We start from the raw sequence: 17,373 nt of genomic DNA on the forward strand, positions 1-17,373 counted from the left end.
TGGCTGCAGATGGTGGAGGAGATTATTTCTTGCCAGAACTCAAAGCTTCATCATGAGCCTGGTTTTTCAGCACTTGGCTCCAGTAAGACTTTGTGTTCAAAGAAAGAAGATCTGAAAAACAAGGGCCGAGGACTCCCTAATGGTTTAACTAGGTCTTTACTGGTATTAATGGCAGGGACACTTGGTCACTCTAGACACATTGCTAAGACAAAAGAGGGGCAGACTTGCAAGCACAAGCTCTGAGAAAAAACATCAGCACAGCCTGTTAGCTCATACTGAGTATTTTGTCCTGCTCCAAAAGCCCTCTCCAAGACAAAGCTACTTAAAAACCTAGCCAGCCCTAAGCATCACAGAAACAAGCCAAATTTGGCCAGGAACTGGTCCTTGCTCAGTTTACAATTATTTTTCAGTACAAACACAGCCTAACTAAGCAAGCACTATACAAAATTCCAAGACAGGACTATAATTGTAGCATTTTCAGGGGGATTAGGACTAGGACTGCCTGGTCTTTCTTAGCCCAGACAAAAGTTAATTTGATGGAGGTAGGCATGTACTTTAGGATTAACTCTATCATGTGGTCAGTATCCATCTGTAGGCTGTCCTGTAAGTTTGTCTGTGCTGAGGAAATACATGCATCCACTGTAAACACTAGAGAACCCAAGAAACTTTAAAGGAGTCAGCTTGACAGGGCTCTAGAACATCTGAGTAGCAGGGGATGGGCCTGTACTGCCTCCAGTTCACATCTGCCTAGCACAGTCTGCACAGCTCTTCAGTATAGGAAGATGCTGCTGCTCTGGGGAAGCAGGTGCTGAGGAAAATTGCAAAATTAAAAGCTTAAACCCAGGAAGCAGTCACTGGTGCTGCTGGCTTGTTTCTCATGCTTAAGAGTAGCTCCACAATCTGCTTCAAGGTCACCAGCTAAAAGTAGTCACCCCCTCAGCGATCAGAGCCAATTTGAGTCATTTGTAGACCTGATGACAAGCAGGTATGCACACAGACTAATCACACAGATAGATTTCCCAGCAAGTCAGACAACCTTCTGTTGCTTAACTGCTCTGAACACAGTTAAAGCATTCTCTCTAAATATCTAATTACCTCTCAGACATCTTAACTCATCCCAGAGAAGAGGAAAACACAAAGGCAGAACATAGCTTTTAAACCAGTATGTTCCCATAAAGTATCAAGTTGCACTTTTAATCTTAAGGGAATGATGGATCCACATTACATCTCCAGCTATAAGAACAGCTTTCTCAGAACACCAGAGATGGCCAAAATGTTGTTAGAAATTATTGATTAAAAATATTAACTGCAACACAGAAAACCACAGTCATACAGCCAAGTCTCATGAAAGCCACAGCATGATAATATGGAAATTGCTAGAATAAGATTAGGAATTTTGTGTTTGTTCTAATACAACTGTTAAAGACCTCTTGAACTGAACATCACAGGTCAAAGAAAATCCTCAACACTTCTCAGTTCCAACCTTCAACAGACTGATCTTCATAGCAGAGATAACTGAGCATGATCAGCCTTCGCATTTCCAAAGCTGCCACTGTTGAAAGTATTTCCTGAACAAAAAACAAAAACAAACCACAAACAAACACAATAAAAACCCAAAAAAAGCTTTTATTTGTGGCCATGGTCTACAAGCCACTAAGGACGATGGTCAAGAATTGAGACTGTCTTAATTTCAGCTTTAATGCTGATTAGCTTTTACCTCTTTTCTGTTTCAAGCATCACAAAAGGCTGTGAGCTTTATATCTCTTAGTTTTTCCCTATAGCATAGGCACTACATCAATGAAAACATAAAGCTTCCTTTTGGGTAGCCTTCATCTCCCTCTTTATAAATCCATCTTCCTGTGTACGTGATTTTCAGTACAACCTTTAGTACTCCTACATGTGTTTGCATCTGTATTCAAGTACTTCATCTATTAGAACAGCATTACTTCACCTTCATTACCACTTGATGCCCAACTGCAGCATCTTTTATCCCTTGATCTCAGGTATCATCTGCAGAGAACAGCCCACAAGAGGCAGGCCAGAGTTAAGTGTGATGATTCATATTGAAGGAGAGAGGAGATAGCACTCAGAATCTTGGAAGAGTCAAGGCTCACTCCTATAACAGCAGTAAGTCTTTTTTCCTTGCCATGAGTAAGACAAATCCAATAAAAGGAAGTGAGACTACTACAGGAACATTCAAAATGACATTATGACAGATCTCAGATGAGACCACTTCAAGATGAGTTTCTTGTGTCTCACAAATTTAAACTTAATCCATCTTTCCCAGACTCATTATTAGCATTCACACTGCAGCATTATGTGATTCTTCACCTTAACTATTTCCCTTTTTAGCCTTGGATTGAAACAATATTTAAGTGAAAAGCTGAGTTGAAAAATAATTACAAAACAAGAAAGCTGATGAAACAGTCTTCAAGTATTATAGCTTAAAAAAAACCCAAATAAAGCCCCAGATACATTTGTATACCAAAGGATTGAAGCTCAGAGAATGTGAAGTGAAACTGCCGCAATTGCCTTGCAGGTATAAATTAAATCTAAGAAAGTAAAACAGAAGTGTGGCTTCTAGAAAGTCTCCAGATGTTAAAACACTAATAAATTCAGACTCCTACTTTGCTATTGGCCCAAGAACATGAGGCATGACTGTGTTATAGACTGTTTATAAGAACAAAACTCATCTCTTCCCCATTACTACTGCAACATGACCACACAAATCTTTAATCTCCTGCAACACAAGGAAAACATTCTTGCACTTGAGACATTAATTTCTGCTTTGAAATACCCAACACTACAGTCATCTGCAGTTCAGTGAGCACTATTACTTACAACTAGAGTCTTATTAACATGGAGTTTCACAGCATCTTATGTTCAGCCTGAAACACCAAACAAGCTGCTACTCATAAGCTGGGTAGACTTAGCAAGACTTGCTCAGGGCACTCACCACTTGCTTGTGAAACAAGCAACCAAGAGTTGCCTGTTGCAGGTGCCACTGGCACAGCTTTGTGCCGAGATGCTCTCTTTAAAGAAGCTGACTGCGGGCAGGAGTGAGATTCATAGCCCACCTTCAGGACATATGTCCACAAGCCATGAAATTCAGTGCACGGACAAAATCTATGGATTGAGGCATACCACCACAAAATTAATACCACAGACACTAGCACAGGATATCAGGTCACTTCTATCATTACGCATCAAGACAAATTCACTTAACTGATTAGAAAGTGTTTGAAGCAAGAGACAAAGAACTAGACTGAAATTACAGCATGAGACTATGCTAGACTGAAATAGAATACTCCCCACCCTTAAAGGATGTTTACTTTGAGACAAGTGAAGCAGTCACGACCACTACCTCCACTTCAGAGAAACATGAGAGTTTGCTTTACTAGAAAGATCCACCAGGCTGCACAGGGAGGAGTTAAGGGAAAGGAAGTCTTACATACATCGAGGGAACGCCCCAAGCTAAGAGCCCCATGACACACATATTGGCATAAGCAGGTTCTAAAATTAAAGTAAGAGGCTTGTTAGCTGGTACTTAATATGTCTGCTGGATTGCATACCGGTGTCAAAGTGTTAAAGGTTACTCTTGCTTGGAAACATGTAATGCACTGTACAGATCGCTCTCTTAGGAAGCGGTAAGCCCTGGAAGTTTTAAACTCTTGCACAAAGAGCAGACCTCAGACTTACCTTACCACCTAGATGAGTAGATTATAGTTCTCTACCAATATGACCAATTGATTTTTAAACTACTTTGAACAGGAGTTGTGTTTGAGATTACAGGGTGGTGTCCTGTCTGGATGTTTGTTTTTTACCTCAAAGCACTACCTAATAAATAACAGAGGGACACAAGACCATGTAGCAGCTCAGGCTAAGACAGCTATTAGTTCTGTCTCATCGCCCTCCCTTCACACATGATCACCAGTGCTCTAATGACATGAGGGGTCATCTCAGACAGGCTTGTTGTAACACCACACTACACAAGAATGACTCAGGAGCCATCTAGATCAACTCTGCTTATCATAGCTTTTAGCTATGCTCTCTAATGCAGTCTGCTCACCAGTGTATGAAATGTTCCTAAAGCTCTGCCAGCCACAATCTCCCCTTCTTCCAACTATCTGTAGAACAATCCCCTATTTTGTCTCCATAAAGGGAAGTCTGACTTTTACCTCAACATTGATGATCTTCTACAAACACATTCAGAGTTCACAGAACAATTACATGTTGATGTCTTTGGTCTGATATGGTAAACAAGCCACAGAAAATAGCTTCTGTTCATGCCCATGTGACCTTGTTCCAATAGAAAGTCCCAAAAGCAAGAACAAATAGGACTACAACAAATCACCTGTGCCTACAGGAATGTCAGGCTGTGGTGGTTCAAACTCTGATTAATCCACTCCAGCCAGCTTATAAGTGCTTATAGCAATTTAGTAAAAACCAAATAGCACCAAACACACACAACAACAAAAAAAATCAAAACAAATGAACAAAAAAACCCCAAATAAACAAAAAGCTCCAAAATTCATTCCACTCACTGTTACTGCAGGTATTAACTGTAGTCAGAAGATTCACAGAAGTAGAGTGTAATAAGACATTTATTAAAAATGCTGTCAGTTATGTTAAGAGCTATAGTCTAAGATCTATTTTAAAAAAGCCATCTCATTAAAAAATATTAGCTTAAAAACTATTCTGATCACTATGGTTACAGACACATGACCCGCAGTGCTCTGTGAAATGTTAGACCAGCTTTGTTGATTGGGACACAGTAATCTTCAAGTCCAGGATCCACAGTGTCTAGTGTAGAGGAAGAATTGCTGGGAGCTCCAGAAGAGACACCTGCAGGTACCTGGAATAGAAATGCAAAGACTACAGATATTGGCTTCAGATTTGTCAGCTGAACTATCACCTGATTGTGCAATACATTGGAGAAGGGAAGCATCATCCTGCAACACTGCAGACAAAATTGTCACCCAATGCATCCACATACTTGTGGATTAATTACTTTTCTGGTCAAAAAATATTTACCCTTAAGAGGCTGATGGAGGCTTCTGTTTCAGAACTAGAAGCTGACAACTATGAGAGAGCTACAGCAAACCCTGTCCAAGCTGAAAAATCAGAGCCATTCCTGTGCTTACAGCCATCCAAGACACTGGATGGCATACTGGTTACTTACTTTGGTTGCTTATACTTCTGCTTAATAGCTTGCAGCTGGCAATGGGGAGCATCAAGGCATGCTTTGTGCAGGTCAGTCAGGCAAGGCGCTATCTCACTTAATGAATATCCAGTAAATACAGCAAGTGTTTCTGGCTGGACAGATGAGAAAAAACAGTGTTACTCTATTGTAGTCAGCAGCCATCTAGAAGATGGGTTTCCCACGGAAGCAGAAACCCTTTTCACTACGTCAGAGCTCACTCTAGATTCCTTAAGCATGAAAAAGATTCAATTGTATTGTGCCATCAGTTTCACTCCAGGTCTTCCTTGGTGCCATGAGGTCTGACAAGCTCCTTCTGCTCTAAGCACGTGCATCCATTACATCTCTTCTGGATCTTACTCTGTACTAAACCTATTCACTATAACCTATGTGTATCCTTCCAATACACAGCTGGAAGGTCTACCAAGGCTTCTGGTAAAGCAGCCACACAGTGTAATTACTCAAGTAGACATGCTCAGTTCTCCCCTTATTCCCAGAAAGGCCCTGAATTGTATCTGGGGTATAGTTTTGGAGATTTGTGAGGTATAGCCTTGATGTAAGTGAGCAAGACAATAAAATCCCCTATGTTTCAGAGAAGAGGCATGATATTTCAGATTTACTTAACAGCCATTTATCAGCTAGTCTCATTAACTCAAGAATAGCTAGCTACTCATCCTAGGATTTCAGCCTTTAGAACAACATACTTTGTAGTTACTCCTCGTCCTTCTCGGCTCAGTTCTAACAATAACAAAATGTTTGAGCTATTTATTAACACACAGTTGTTGTTCTTACCCAGAAAGATCTGTTCACTGTATAGTTTGCTAAACAGTAGGCTGCTGCAGCAATTTGTGAAGGAAGGTACTTCAGAAGAGGATCAGCTTGAAGGAGACTCAGCTCTGCAAGATACTAAACAAGAAAACCCCAGATTTTCAAAAAGAATCAACCTAGCTGGTTGCTAGTTGCTAATCAGTCCAATACAGCAAGTATTAAAATTTGGCAATGGTCTCAGTATGATGCACAAAAGCATAAGCTACATATCTAGTGAGGAGAATTAGCAATCTGGTCCTGTTGATCTTACAGGAGTGCCTTTATCATGTTTCAGGGGGGACAGAAAGACCACATTTTGCCAAAACCTAACCCATCTACTCTAACCTGAAGTTCTGGTTCCATCATCAGATCTGACTTGATTTTACAGGTAGAGACACAGAAAAGTCAAGTTTCATAAAAATGACAGACACACTCTTGCCATCTGCTAAGGCTCGTTTCTATAGGTAGACCCCACTCGGACATTAGGGGTAAATGGACAGCTCTAAGAAGCACATGGTCAGATGTTTTACTGTAATTTTGCTGTTTCTAAGCATGGTTGCCTACTTCAGGCAACTCCTATGCAGCTGTACAGGTATATTCTTTTTCACTGTGAAGCAATATGCAATAGCACCTAATCCAGGACAGACTTGGTATACAGGCACTGTTGAAAAAACCACCAGATTTTTACCACCTAATTGCCGAGTTATCCTGACCAGACAAGATAGACCAAACCTAGCATTTCCATGAGGCATCTATCCAGAAGTCTCAGCACACAAGCCACTGCTATGAAACACACAGTTTTAGGTCTAGTGCAGATACAGATTCATGAAATGCAAATAGCTCTCTTTTCATGATCACTTCTTCCCCCTCAGTCTCAGAACGCAGACAGTCCATACCCTTGCAAAGTTCTCTGTCCTCATACAGATTCCACGCCTCTGAATATACTGAAGGAGGAACTGGTTGATGGTTGGGGCTGTTAGGTCAAAACCCAGCACTTTGAGAAGCAAGTGTTCCATTCTTAGCAGCTGCTTCTTTGTGTAGGTATCGTCTGTTATATACACAAATTCATCCACATCTGGTGGGTAGATCTCTTCATACTTCCTGGAGAAGGGATATAGAAGCCACATTTGTCAGCTTTGAAGTTATAGTAAAAGAAATCTTTGCGCTGGACCCACATCAGAATCAGAACATAACGTTACTAAAACTTGTGGAAAGCTCTAATTTTACTTGTTCCTCCAGGCTAGCTAACAATTTAGTTTCAAACATGGGCAAATATGCTTAGAGGAACTCTGAGGCATCAGTCTAGATAGACAAACCTGCATTGTTAGATCTTAACAGCAAGCTTTCAGTGGGGAAGTCTCAGTAACACAGCACACTCCAGACAAACAACCATGCACTCCTACACTATGTTGCTTACCCTGTCTTGTTAGAGCAGCTAAAGGCTAACTGTAGATTGCAACTGAGTCTATTACAGCCTTACAGGCTAGCAGTTTAATACCCTGCTGTTTCTGCTACTGTGTTTATGGTTACAAGCTTTCCCCATTACAATTCTTCACATACAATATTGAATGTTTAATTTTAATAGTACCAGGGAGGCCACGTTGCTGATCTTGAGACATCATGAAAAGCTATGTACTAACACAACCTTCCCTCCTTCAAATTGCTGTACAAGACTAAGCCCAAAAATAGACTTCAGATCACCAAGATCTGAAGATGATCACTGATTTCAGAAGATGAAACACTTACGCAGCCAGAAGAATTGCCGCTGTTCCTACAAGCTGTAACTTTCCTCTGAGAACAGACATGCAGGAAAGGAACCTGTCCAGGAAGTTCACTGCCAAGTACAAAGTCTCTGTCCGAAGTTTATACTCTTCCCCTACTTCCACCAACCAGTCTACCAGGATAGCACGCATTCCTGTTGTGATATCTGGCTGCTTCTTCATGTAGTAGGGCTTGGGCCGAAATCTTACCTGTTTGGAAAGAGTTGAAGAATCAGGATGATCACTCTGAAGAGAGCCATGGATGGCTGAGCCAATGGATATTCTTTATACTTGCACTAAAACGAGTGGGGGTTGTCCCCACTGTTAATAACTATAAATACTAACTACAATTATTGTGCTACTGGTAATTATTCCCAGCTAGTGGCATCTCTAGAAATTAGTATTTCTACACTGTAAAGACAGTGTTAGCTGGAAAATAGTAAAACACTTCCTGGACTATGGACAGCCTTTGCCATCAAACAACTGATCCATTCAGGAGGACATGAAAATCAATCAGATTTCCCTCTTCTTCCCATCAGGAGGCTGTACTTCACTGCTCTAACACAAGCAGGTAGGAAAAACTACTGCTATAGCCAGAAAGCAATCAGTGAGATCATGTCAAACTGCTTTACCATTTTTTCAGCATTCTACACCCATCTGCAGGAATTCTTCATACCAGTCAAGAGATGCTCCCATCATAGGAAATACCAGGGATGCATTAATTCTAAAAGACCTTATCACTGACTACATGCTGCCTTAAGAAATTACTTTTACTATTTACTTCCTATTCTTTGTAGTCCAGTGGCAGCCTCGGATCTCTGCAATACTGCAGCCTACCACAGATACCTACAAGCTTCTCACAGCAACTTACTTCAGCCTCTCGGAGGTACTGATGAATGTCTTCTGCATACTCTCCCACAGCCAGAGTTACAACATCTTCCATGTGATCCTCTGGCTGGGATTGGAAGGATGTGTCCACTACCATAGGAGAGCCTAACAGGTAACAGGAAGCAGCAAGACGTTTGCATAATTAATCTCTTGACTTTCTCTTGCTAATTTGAGCTTAGAAGTGTTGCCCCACATGTAGACACAATCCAAGTTAGCTTGTAGTGTTATTTATTGCAACATAAGCAACTCACTAGCTTACAATTCACAACTCATAACCACTCTACATGTGGTTGTGCTATGGAAACCATCTGAGTAGCAACAGGAGTTACCTGAACTCAGATCCAGCAGCAGGTGAATACTGGATGTCATTGCGCTGGTATCCAGTTCACATTGGCTTAATTCCAGCTCTTCAGACACTTGGCAGCTGTAGTTTTCTTTATCTTCTGGGTCATCTACGTAGATAGCAAAACCTTGCTTTGATACAGCACTGACCATGTAGTTGGGCACTTCATCTTTTCTAGATGAAGGGATGGTGTTTTCAAAGCCAGAGAAGCGCTTGATAACAGCAGCACCCTAAATCAGAGCACATGGTAACACTGTGGGAGGGCAACTCAGGAAGAAAACAGAAAGTGCCACTTGTCAAAATCACGTCCCTTGTGTAACAGACACCAATAGCCAAAGTTCATGGGAAAAGCCACCAATTACATTTGGTGCCTCTAAACTTGGTGCCACTTGTTGCTGTCTTGCTGTGACAGACTCCTCACAGAAAGAACTATGTGTAGAAAAAATCAGGAAATCAGGAGAGCAGCATCATATTCAGTGTCTCCCACCAAGGAGGATGAGGGTGCTGCTCAGTTCCAATGGGGCTGGGATGTGCAGTCTGCTCCACATTCAGTTCTGGCAAGGAGCAGTTTCAAGCGCAGGAAATTAACAAAAGCCCTGCCACAGACTTAGGAAAGCCTACACGGGCAGGAAGGCATTTCAAGCAGAGTTAAACACTCAAGTTTGAATTTTTGAGCTGAAGCATCGCAACTGCTAGGACTACATGTGACCAGGCTACAATCCTTCACACCATCTACTACCAGTAAGCCATGAGCTGAGTTGGGGGCTTTACACAGCCAAAACCAAGAAGAGTTTGTGTACACATATCCGCTGCTGTTTTAGGTCAGGACAGTAACTTTATTCCTGCCCCACCATCAGACTCCAGGAGAGCTCAAGGAACAGTAAGACAGAAAAAACATTAACTCGAACTTCTTGAAGGCGCTAGCACCCTGAACTGAGCACGACAAGCTACTCAGCAATGAGCACTTTGGGTCAGTGGACAGCCCCTCCTTAAATCACCCCCTGCACTGTGGAGGGTAAGCGGTCGAGAAGTAATCCTTCCTTCCTTCCAGGATGGATTACTTAGACAGAGCACTTCCACGGGGAAACGCCTACAGATCAGGATTGAGAGGTTACTAGCAGTGTTTCTCGGGAAACTCACGCTTAAGAGCCGGAGCCCAAGTCACCTTCTCAGCCCGCCGCGCCAGGCCTGTGCCGGCAGCCTCGGGGCAGGTGCGTGCCTCGCTCACTGCCCGTCACTGCGGGACTGCCGGCCCAGGGCCGGGGAGCTCAGTCCGGGCTCTGCGGGCCCGGGGGCGGCTGTGCCGCCGGCAGCGGGGCTCACCTGGCCGCCGGGCCGCTGCTGCTGCTGCCCGTTCTCCGTCAGCACCCCCAGCACGGCCCGGCCGCCGCTGCTGCGGGGAACAGCGGGCCACGACTCCCGCCGCCCCGCGCGGCTCTTCTCTCCATTGCGACGCATCGCCCCGACGTCGGTACCTTTCGGAGGAGAGATAAAATACCCACAGAAATAAAACGAAGTCGTGGGGGGGGGGGGGGGGAAATAAATAAAAAAATAAAAGAAATCCTCCGAACGACCACAAATGCACCCCGGGAAACCCGTGGCTCCCGCCCGCCCCGCAGGATGACGGGTGGCCCACCGCGCTGCCCGGCTCCGCTCGCCACCAGCCCTCCGAGGGCTCCGGCCGCCCCGCACCGCACAGCGCCGCCCCGGCCGCCCGCCGCCCCTATGTAGGCGCGGCCGCTGGAGGCGGCGGCTGTTGGCCGCGGCCGGTTGGGAGCCCGGCGGCTCAACCCCCGGCGCGCCGCCCCGCCGGCCCCGCCGGCCGCGGGTCGCCATGGTGACCCCGGCGGGGCCCGGCCCGCGCGGCGCCCGCCGAGCGCCGCCCGCCAGGGCCGCCCGGGCCGGGGCCGCTGCGGCCGCGCACCGGCTGCGCTCCGAACGCGACGGCGGCGTGCAAGCCACGGCAGCGGCGCTGTGGGGACAGCTGGGCTCGGACGTCTCTCTTCGATGAAGGACGAGCGAGAAAAAGGAGCTTTTAGTTAGCTTAAGGGTGGGTTTGACTCCCGTGCCAAGTCCAAGCCGAGGGACAGCTTGGTGCCGACCTGGCTGTGCTGTTGCATGGCTAAGCGGTTCTCAGCTGCCCACACGGAGAAAGCAGCGGTTCGTACAGGCAAACCACCCAAGTTTGTCACCCCTGATGTGGATAGTGATACAGGCAGCACGAGTGCTCAGTTTGTGGGAAGGCTGTGGCCGTGCTGGGGGACACGATTAGATTTCTGAAACGATCTTGGCAAACTGGAGAAATGTTCGGGAAAATCAGGATGCTCCTGAAGCACAAGTGCAAGGTCAGAGCCAGTGGGTGCAGAGATGCGGGATGGGGAACAGCCAGGAAGGTAGCAGCTCTGTGAAGAAGAATCAGGAGGTTACAGTGAACCTCAGCCTGAGGATGATTCACCAAGGCTGTCCGAGCAGGAACAAACAGGAGTATAGCCTGTGTGGCACATGATCGCCTCTGAAAATCCATAGTGAAGACAAAAGAGCAAGAACTACAGCAGCTGAAAGCTCAGCACGAGATTTAGGTTAGATATCAGAACTGTGATGCCCCAGAAGAGTCAGCATGGGAAATTTGAGAATTTCACTTGTTGCAGATTTATAAGACCAAATTAAAGAGAATTTTGTCATAATTGTCTGTGCCTTGGCAGTGATAATACTTCTTGAGATGCTCTCCAGAAAATGAAATGTTGAAGCTATGATCCAAAGTTTGGATATATCAGGCAGGATCTTATGCCAAAATTGGTTTTTTTGCAGTTCTTGTGATTCAGTCTGCATTAAAGGGCTGTATTTTTTTCTTCACACTTTGCTTACATTTATTTTTTTAACCCTCTGAACCTCCAAAAAGGAATTTACCATAAGGGGCAAGTGGTATATCTGAAAGTGAAAAATGTTACCTGTGTTTGATCCATTGGTCATGTCACACTGTTTTTCCTTTTGTATGAGAGGGGCTCCACGTCCTTGCAGCAACAGGGTTGTAAGCACGCAGTTACCATAGTGGATCTGTCACAGCTACAGGTGTGGGCAAAGGCAAGTCAGGGAAACAGAAAATTATGCTGTATGTCCATGTTCTTCTCTTTCTTTAATTTCTAACCCCCAGGTTTGCATAAGGAACACTTTACTTTGGGACAGTTATTTAAACATTTTCATGCCAAGGTTTAATTTCTGAAAAACCATGAGTCTAGTTGCCAGCCTCTGAAATCAAGTACTATCCTAGGTGGAACTTTAAACACTCCTTACCCTTTTGTTTTGATGGGATCAGATTCATCTTCAGTCAGTGAACATTCTTTATATCCAAGTACCCATCATATCCTTATTCCATTTAGCCATAACTTAGGAACCTCAGCTATCCAACATATGACTTACTCATATTTTTATGTGTGAGCAGCACATGGTTATCCCCACTAGTCATATCATACATTAATGTAACTGAAATGCCTCTCAAATGCTTTTAATGAGGTTATCTAAGCTCCAGTTTCTCAGGAACTCTTTGAAACAGCCTGGTATGGATTAGTACCTGAGGGAAGTAGTGAGCTTTGCCAGCCACTACTTAATTGTAGCAGCAAATCAAATAAAGCTTTGGGCCATTAGTCATTTTCTTCTGAACTTCCCTGTGTGCTTGAGAGGAAGCTGAAGCCTTCCTGAGTGGACTCTTAGGGTGATTCTTGCAGTAATCACTATCTTAGTGATTTCTAGGAAGACAGAGAAGTCAGAGCAATTTCTGACTTGGTGAGGATACTTCCTTCCTCCTAGACTCTGGAAAAGACAGTGTTAAAGCACTCTGTCTTGTCTTGTCTTGTCTTGTCACTCTTTCATAGTTTCTTAGTTCTCTCTCCTTTTTGCAGGCTTTGCTTCAAATGTTGTTCAGCTTTGGTAGTTTTTTTTCAGCTAAACAATCTTACTCCATGCTGTGGGAGCAAGCACTGGTTCCTGCATTTTCTCTGAGAATCACTTATATTAATTCCCACTTTTTACACAGCAAGCTCTGCATGGGCTTCAGTTCACAATCGGGCATAGATTGCTCTGCCCACAAATTAAACCACTGTCAGCTGTCCCCTTCTCTCTTCACCCTCTGAAGTATTTTTGGGTCCCTAGTGTGCTTTAACCCCTAGGCTTTCAGCTTGGCCTAAATAGTTATTTGGCCTGAAGCCTGTGAGTAGCACGAGTATAAGATGAGAAGCAGTTCATGGAAGACTCGCAACTTCCCAGCCTTCCTCCTCTAAGTCTCACATCGAATTACAACATGATATTCATATAGGAAAACCCATTCAGGCAGGTTAGACACAGTTACAATGATTTTGGCCTGGTCACATTCAATATTGGCAAATCTCCAGACCAATGCATTGAGCACAGCAGGTCCATGTGTGCCATAGACTCTTCTGAGGTCAGCTTTATGGCAGAGCAACAATGGGAATCCCCCTGAATAGCAAGTTTGATGCACAGATGCATAACACCCCGGAAAATGTGCTGTGGGAGCAGTCTTAGAGTCAGAAAGTTTCTAAAAAGAATTTTGAAGTCTCCTTGACATTGAGAGCAGTGCCCGGACTCAGTGACCTGCGAGGTCCCGTCGGGACCTTGTTGTATGGTCCTAAAGTAGCAAAGCGGTGGAGAACATGACTTCTTTCACATGGCTATGATTCCTTGGGTTGTGAATAGCCAACACACTGCAATAGCCTGTCTGCAGTGTCCTCTAATCATCCTACCAGTAAATTAATTTCGCATTACTTAAGAATACATAGACTGTATCTTGAGCTTCAGTGTTTTTCTGAACCACCAAAACCAGGAAAATATTTCTTAAATATTTTAGGAAAGTTTTAGAAAAATAACTGAGTCCTAGAACATAGAAAACATATTGGGATGTTTATAATTTTTTTTTCACTAACCCTTAACCTATATTTAATAGTGCAGTTAGAAGTGATTACCTAGTATTAATTATTATAGTTTGAATAGGGCTACATGCATGCTTGTTAGCTGAGGCTATGTGTAATACTTACCTTTAATTTAGATGATGTAAAAGGAATTAACTTCTTCCAATGGATGTATTTCTTTAAATTGTTGCTTCTGCACACCTGATATACTTTAACATCTATGTTTCCCCTCTGTGATGCATCTATAAATGATGTGTACATAATTCTAATTATAATGCATCAGTATTCCTTACACATCTTTAGATAAATACTTTATATTTGTCTTTCAGAATCATTTAGTCATCAAATTTACTCTTATAAATTTACTAGTGTTTTCTATTAAGCAAATTCCACTAGGTTTCATGCACTAAACCTTGCAGTTATAAGAAAGATAACAATTAAACCACCATACAACATAATTTTACATTGGGCAAAGTTACGATTTCTCTGTGCGTATTGGGCTGTGCTGTCACACAACTTTTGTGTATTTTTAAATATCCTGACTTTATAAAATGCATTAATTCCAAGGTTTAGAGTTAAAGCTATCTTCCTAAACAGTCCTAAATTAATAACTCCTACTCATTATGTGTGTGATGGCATATTATCAAGTCTGAGAGCTGGAAAGTGATCTGAATTATATTCCTGAAGACAAATCATCAACCAGTGGGAAAGGTTCAAATTGCTTTGCTTGCAGGATCAATCAAGCAGCCTATTTTGTTACATAGAGAGCTGTGAGACAGTCCCTGATTCTGGCTACAGTGCATACCATTATAGCACATATATTAAATATAAGTGGGTATGAGCGAAGACAATAAATGTAGGACCTTGTTAAGTAGAATGTTATTGAAAATTGATTCTGCAGAAGAGCCCAGCGACAACCACATAAAGCTGGTATAAGAAGAGCTGTGATGATCTCAGAGCAGCTCTCAAAAGCAGTTTCCTGTTCCCCAGATGTTGAATATCTTCGGAGTTGCAGTACACAGTCTGTGTTCTTGGCAAATGCAGTGCAAGGTAAGATGTGAGGTTTGCTTGTATTGTGCACATACTCATCCTCCATTGCTACAGGAAACAGAAATAATCTGTTAAAGATGCAGGGTGTGTGTGCAAGGAAGGGAAGAAGACAGACAGAACCATAAGCATCTTGTTCCCTCTACATCAGGACTCTTGCTTTTATCTTCTGTGCTTGCTGCTGTGTTGTACATGGTGTGGTTGATGCTGGGAGAAGTCTGATGCACTCTGCATCTTTATTATCCCAGTAGGTTGCCTAAGCTTGGAGCACAGCCTTCCTGCAAATCCCATTGCCCTCATGCTAGATAATACAGGCACCCTTCAGAAACGATCTTTTGCCACTGTCTCATGTGCTATAATAGGCACAGCTTATTTCAGGGAGCCATGGAACCTACCAGCGAGTCACAGAGCACCAGCTGATGCCCACAGCAGGGAAGCAAAGCCTAAAGCCTTGAACAGCTGCAAGATTTTCCCCTTTGGGGTGGTAACAGTCCTAACCAGAAGACTGTTTTGCATCAGAGAGTTAGTGATCCTCAAGGAGTGTCAGCCTGAGCAGGCTGTGCTGCCCTGTGCTGCATGTATGGCTTATATCCTGTCCTTCAGGATAAACTCAGCAGGGTGGTGGTAACAGAGGAGCCCTCAGGCAGCTCCCACTCCATGTTTCCAATTACACCACCTGTGTGGCCTTGGCATTATCTTAAAGAAGAGAAACAAGTTCTCATGTGAACATACAGTCTTTTGACAACAGATACGATGAATACATTATTTTTCTGTCTAAGAAAATTCTAGAAGAGGTGTCAAAAACAAAATGTTAGGGAACCTTTCTACAGGGTGGGACCTGTACCATATGACCTGACTAGAGGTATGTGAGATGGTGCATGGCTCAGGGGTCCCAGCATCTGAAGAGATGTAAGAGTACATATATTCTTTCTGTTTCTCATGTTAGCTCCAGAAAATTGTGTTTTTAACAATAGCTTATGGAGTCTGAGTGCCCTTCTTACTGGATCATAAGGTACACTGAGGTAGCCTCAGTGCCTTGTGCTATAGGTTAGCAGTAGAATAGCCTAAAGTTGACCCCAAAGATTTTTCTGAATCAAGTGGTGTAAAAGGTGACAAAGAAAGCTCCAGAGTTCCAGCTTTGGGATTGCTTCTCCATAGCAGTCTGCTCCTGCTAGCTTTATGACTATGTAGGATGCCCAGCACCCCTGCAGTTACTCCCATTTTACCAAGAAGTACAAGAAAATAAGCTTTTTCAGTAACAAAACAATAATAGAACATAAACTATACCCTTTAGTGCTGCATGTGAAGAGAAAACATCAAACTTAAAATGAAGCATTTCTGCTAACCATATTTTATTCCTTTACAAGCTTCTCTGTATCATAAAGCAGCTGATAGCAAGATTTAGCACTGTGCATGTTTTAAATTAATGTCCTTCACAGAACATTAATATCTCAACTCTGGTTTTCATTTCAGAGCTACACAGGAAAACACCCATAACTTTGACAGAACCTTGAAACAGTACTGCATAATTCAAAACCAGCCATTTCTGAATTCTTCAAATCGCTCACTTTGATAATCATCTAGCTCCACTGCCAGGTTCTTCTGCCAGGTATTGCTGAAGTGAATGCTGAAATGCCCTTGCTGTATAATAGGTATTTTCTTAGTCAGGCCCCTAATTTATGGTCCCTATATTTATGGTATTTGTTACTCAGCTGCTATCAACAGGTACTGCTCATTTCTACTTAGAAGCTGACAGTTGAAAAGTTTCAAAAGAAACTCATGTCCTGACTTGGTGATCCTGTGGAAGCTGACTCTTGGGGACTGTTTCTCAGGTTACAAATCACAAACAAATTCTCAGAGTGCAGCATCTGGACAGAGAGCCAACCGTATCCTGGGCTGCATCCACAGCAAGGTGGCCAGTAGGGTGAGGTAAGAACTCTGCTCCTCTGCTCTGCTCTGCTCTGCTGAGACCCCACCTGCAGTGCTGCATCAGCTCTGGGTTCCCCAGCACAGGAAGGACATGGATCTGTTGGAGCAAGAAGAGGTCACCAAGTTGATCAGAGGGATGAAACACCTCCTCTATGAAGAAAGGCTGAGGGAATTGGAATTGTTCAGCCTGGAAAAGAGAAGATGTGATCCAATTGTGACCTTCCAGTACCTGAAGGGAACTTACAGGAAAGATGGAGAGACATTTTTTATGAGAGTGTATAGTGGCATGCTCATAAGAGAGAGGAGAAAGCGGAATGGGTTCGAACCAAAAGAGAGTAGGTTTAGATTAGATACTAGAAAAAAGTTCTTTACTCTGAGGGTGGTGAGACACAGGCACAAGTTTTCCAAAGAAATTGTGAATGCCCATCCCTGGAGGTGTTCAATGCCAGGTTGGATTGGGCAGTGTGATCTGGTGATAAG

At 43.4% G+C, this 17,373-nt stretch overlaps 1 protein-coding gene and 1 long non-coding RNA gene across 2 annotated transcripts; one reads left to right on the forward strand and one right to left on the reverse strand.

The window, feature by feature from the left end:
• Window positions 1–4,586: 4,586 nt before the first annotated feature.
• Window positions 4,587–10,795, reverse strand: CCNA1 (cyclin A1). Its single transcript, XM_086881567.1, has 9 exons — window positions 10,635–10,795; window positions 10,322–10,473; window positions 8,985–9,228; window positions 8,639–8,760; window positions 7,754–7,977; window positions 6,904–7,108; window positions 5,993–6,106; window positions 5,183–5,316; window positions 4,587–4,855 (listed from the first exon to the last, which is right to left on the reverse strand). Exons 2-9 carry the CDS (start codon window positions 10,454–10,456, stop codon window positions 4,804–4,806), a joined length of 1,230 nt encoding a protein of 409 aa, XP_086737693.1. The 5' UTR covers window positions 10,457–10,473; window positions 10,635–10,795; the 3' UTR covers window positions 4,587–4,803.
• Window positions 10,796–10,853: 58 nt separating this feature from the next.
• On the forward strand, window positions 10,854–16,573 carry LOC147654206 (uncharacterized). The gene is made up of 3 exons (XR_015284695.1): window positions 10,854–11,048; window positions 14,819–14,967; window positions 16,438–16,573. It is a non-coding gene; the product is annotated as an uncharacterized LOC147654206 (long non-coding RNA).
• The last annotated feature ends 800 nt before the right edge of the window (window positions 16,574–17,373 follow it).

This window comes from Cyanistes caeruleus, chromosome 3, assembly GCF_971803275.1.
Source record: "Cyanistes caeruleus chromosome 3, bCyaCae1.hap1.1, whole genome shotgun sequence".
Taxonomy (NCBI): domain Eukaryota; kingdom Metazoa; phylum Chordata; class Aves; order Passeriformes; family Paridae; genus Cyanistes; species Cyanistes caeruleus.

Excerpts from the sequence above, each read along its gene's own strand:
- CCNA1 (XM_086881567.1), bottom strand. The coding sequence starts at position 10,456 with ATGCGTCGCAATGGAGAGAAGAGCCGCGCGGGGCGGCGGGAGTCGTGG. Across the intron at positions 9,229-10,321 it reads AGCAGCGGCCCGGCGGCCAG|GGTGCTGCTGTTATCAAGCG; the intron begins GTGAGCCCCGCT and ends GCTCTGATTTAG. Across the intron at positions 7,109-7,753 it reads GCGGCAATTCTTCTGGCTGC|GAAGTATGAAGAGATCTACC; the intron begins GTAAGTGTTTCA and ends TCCCTTCTCCAG.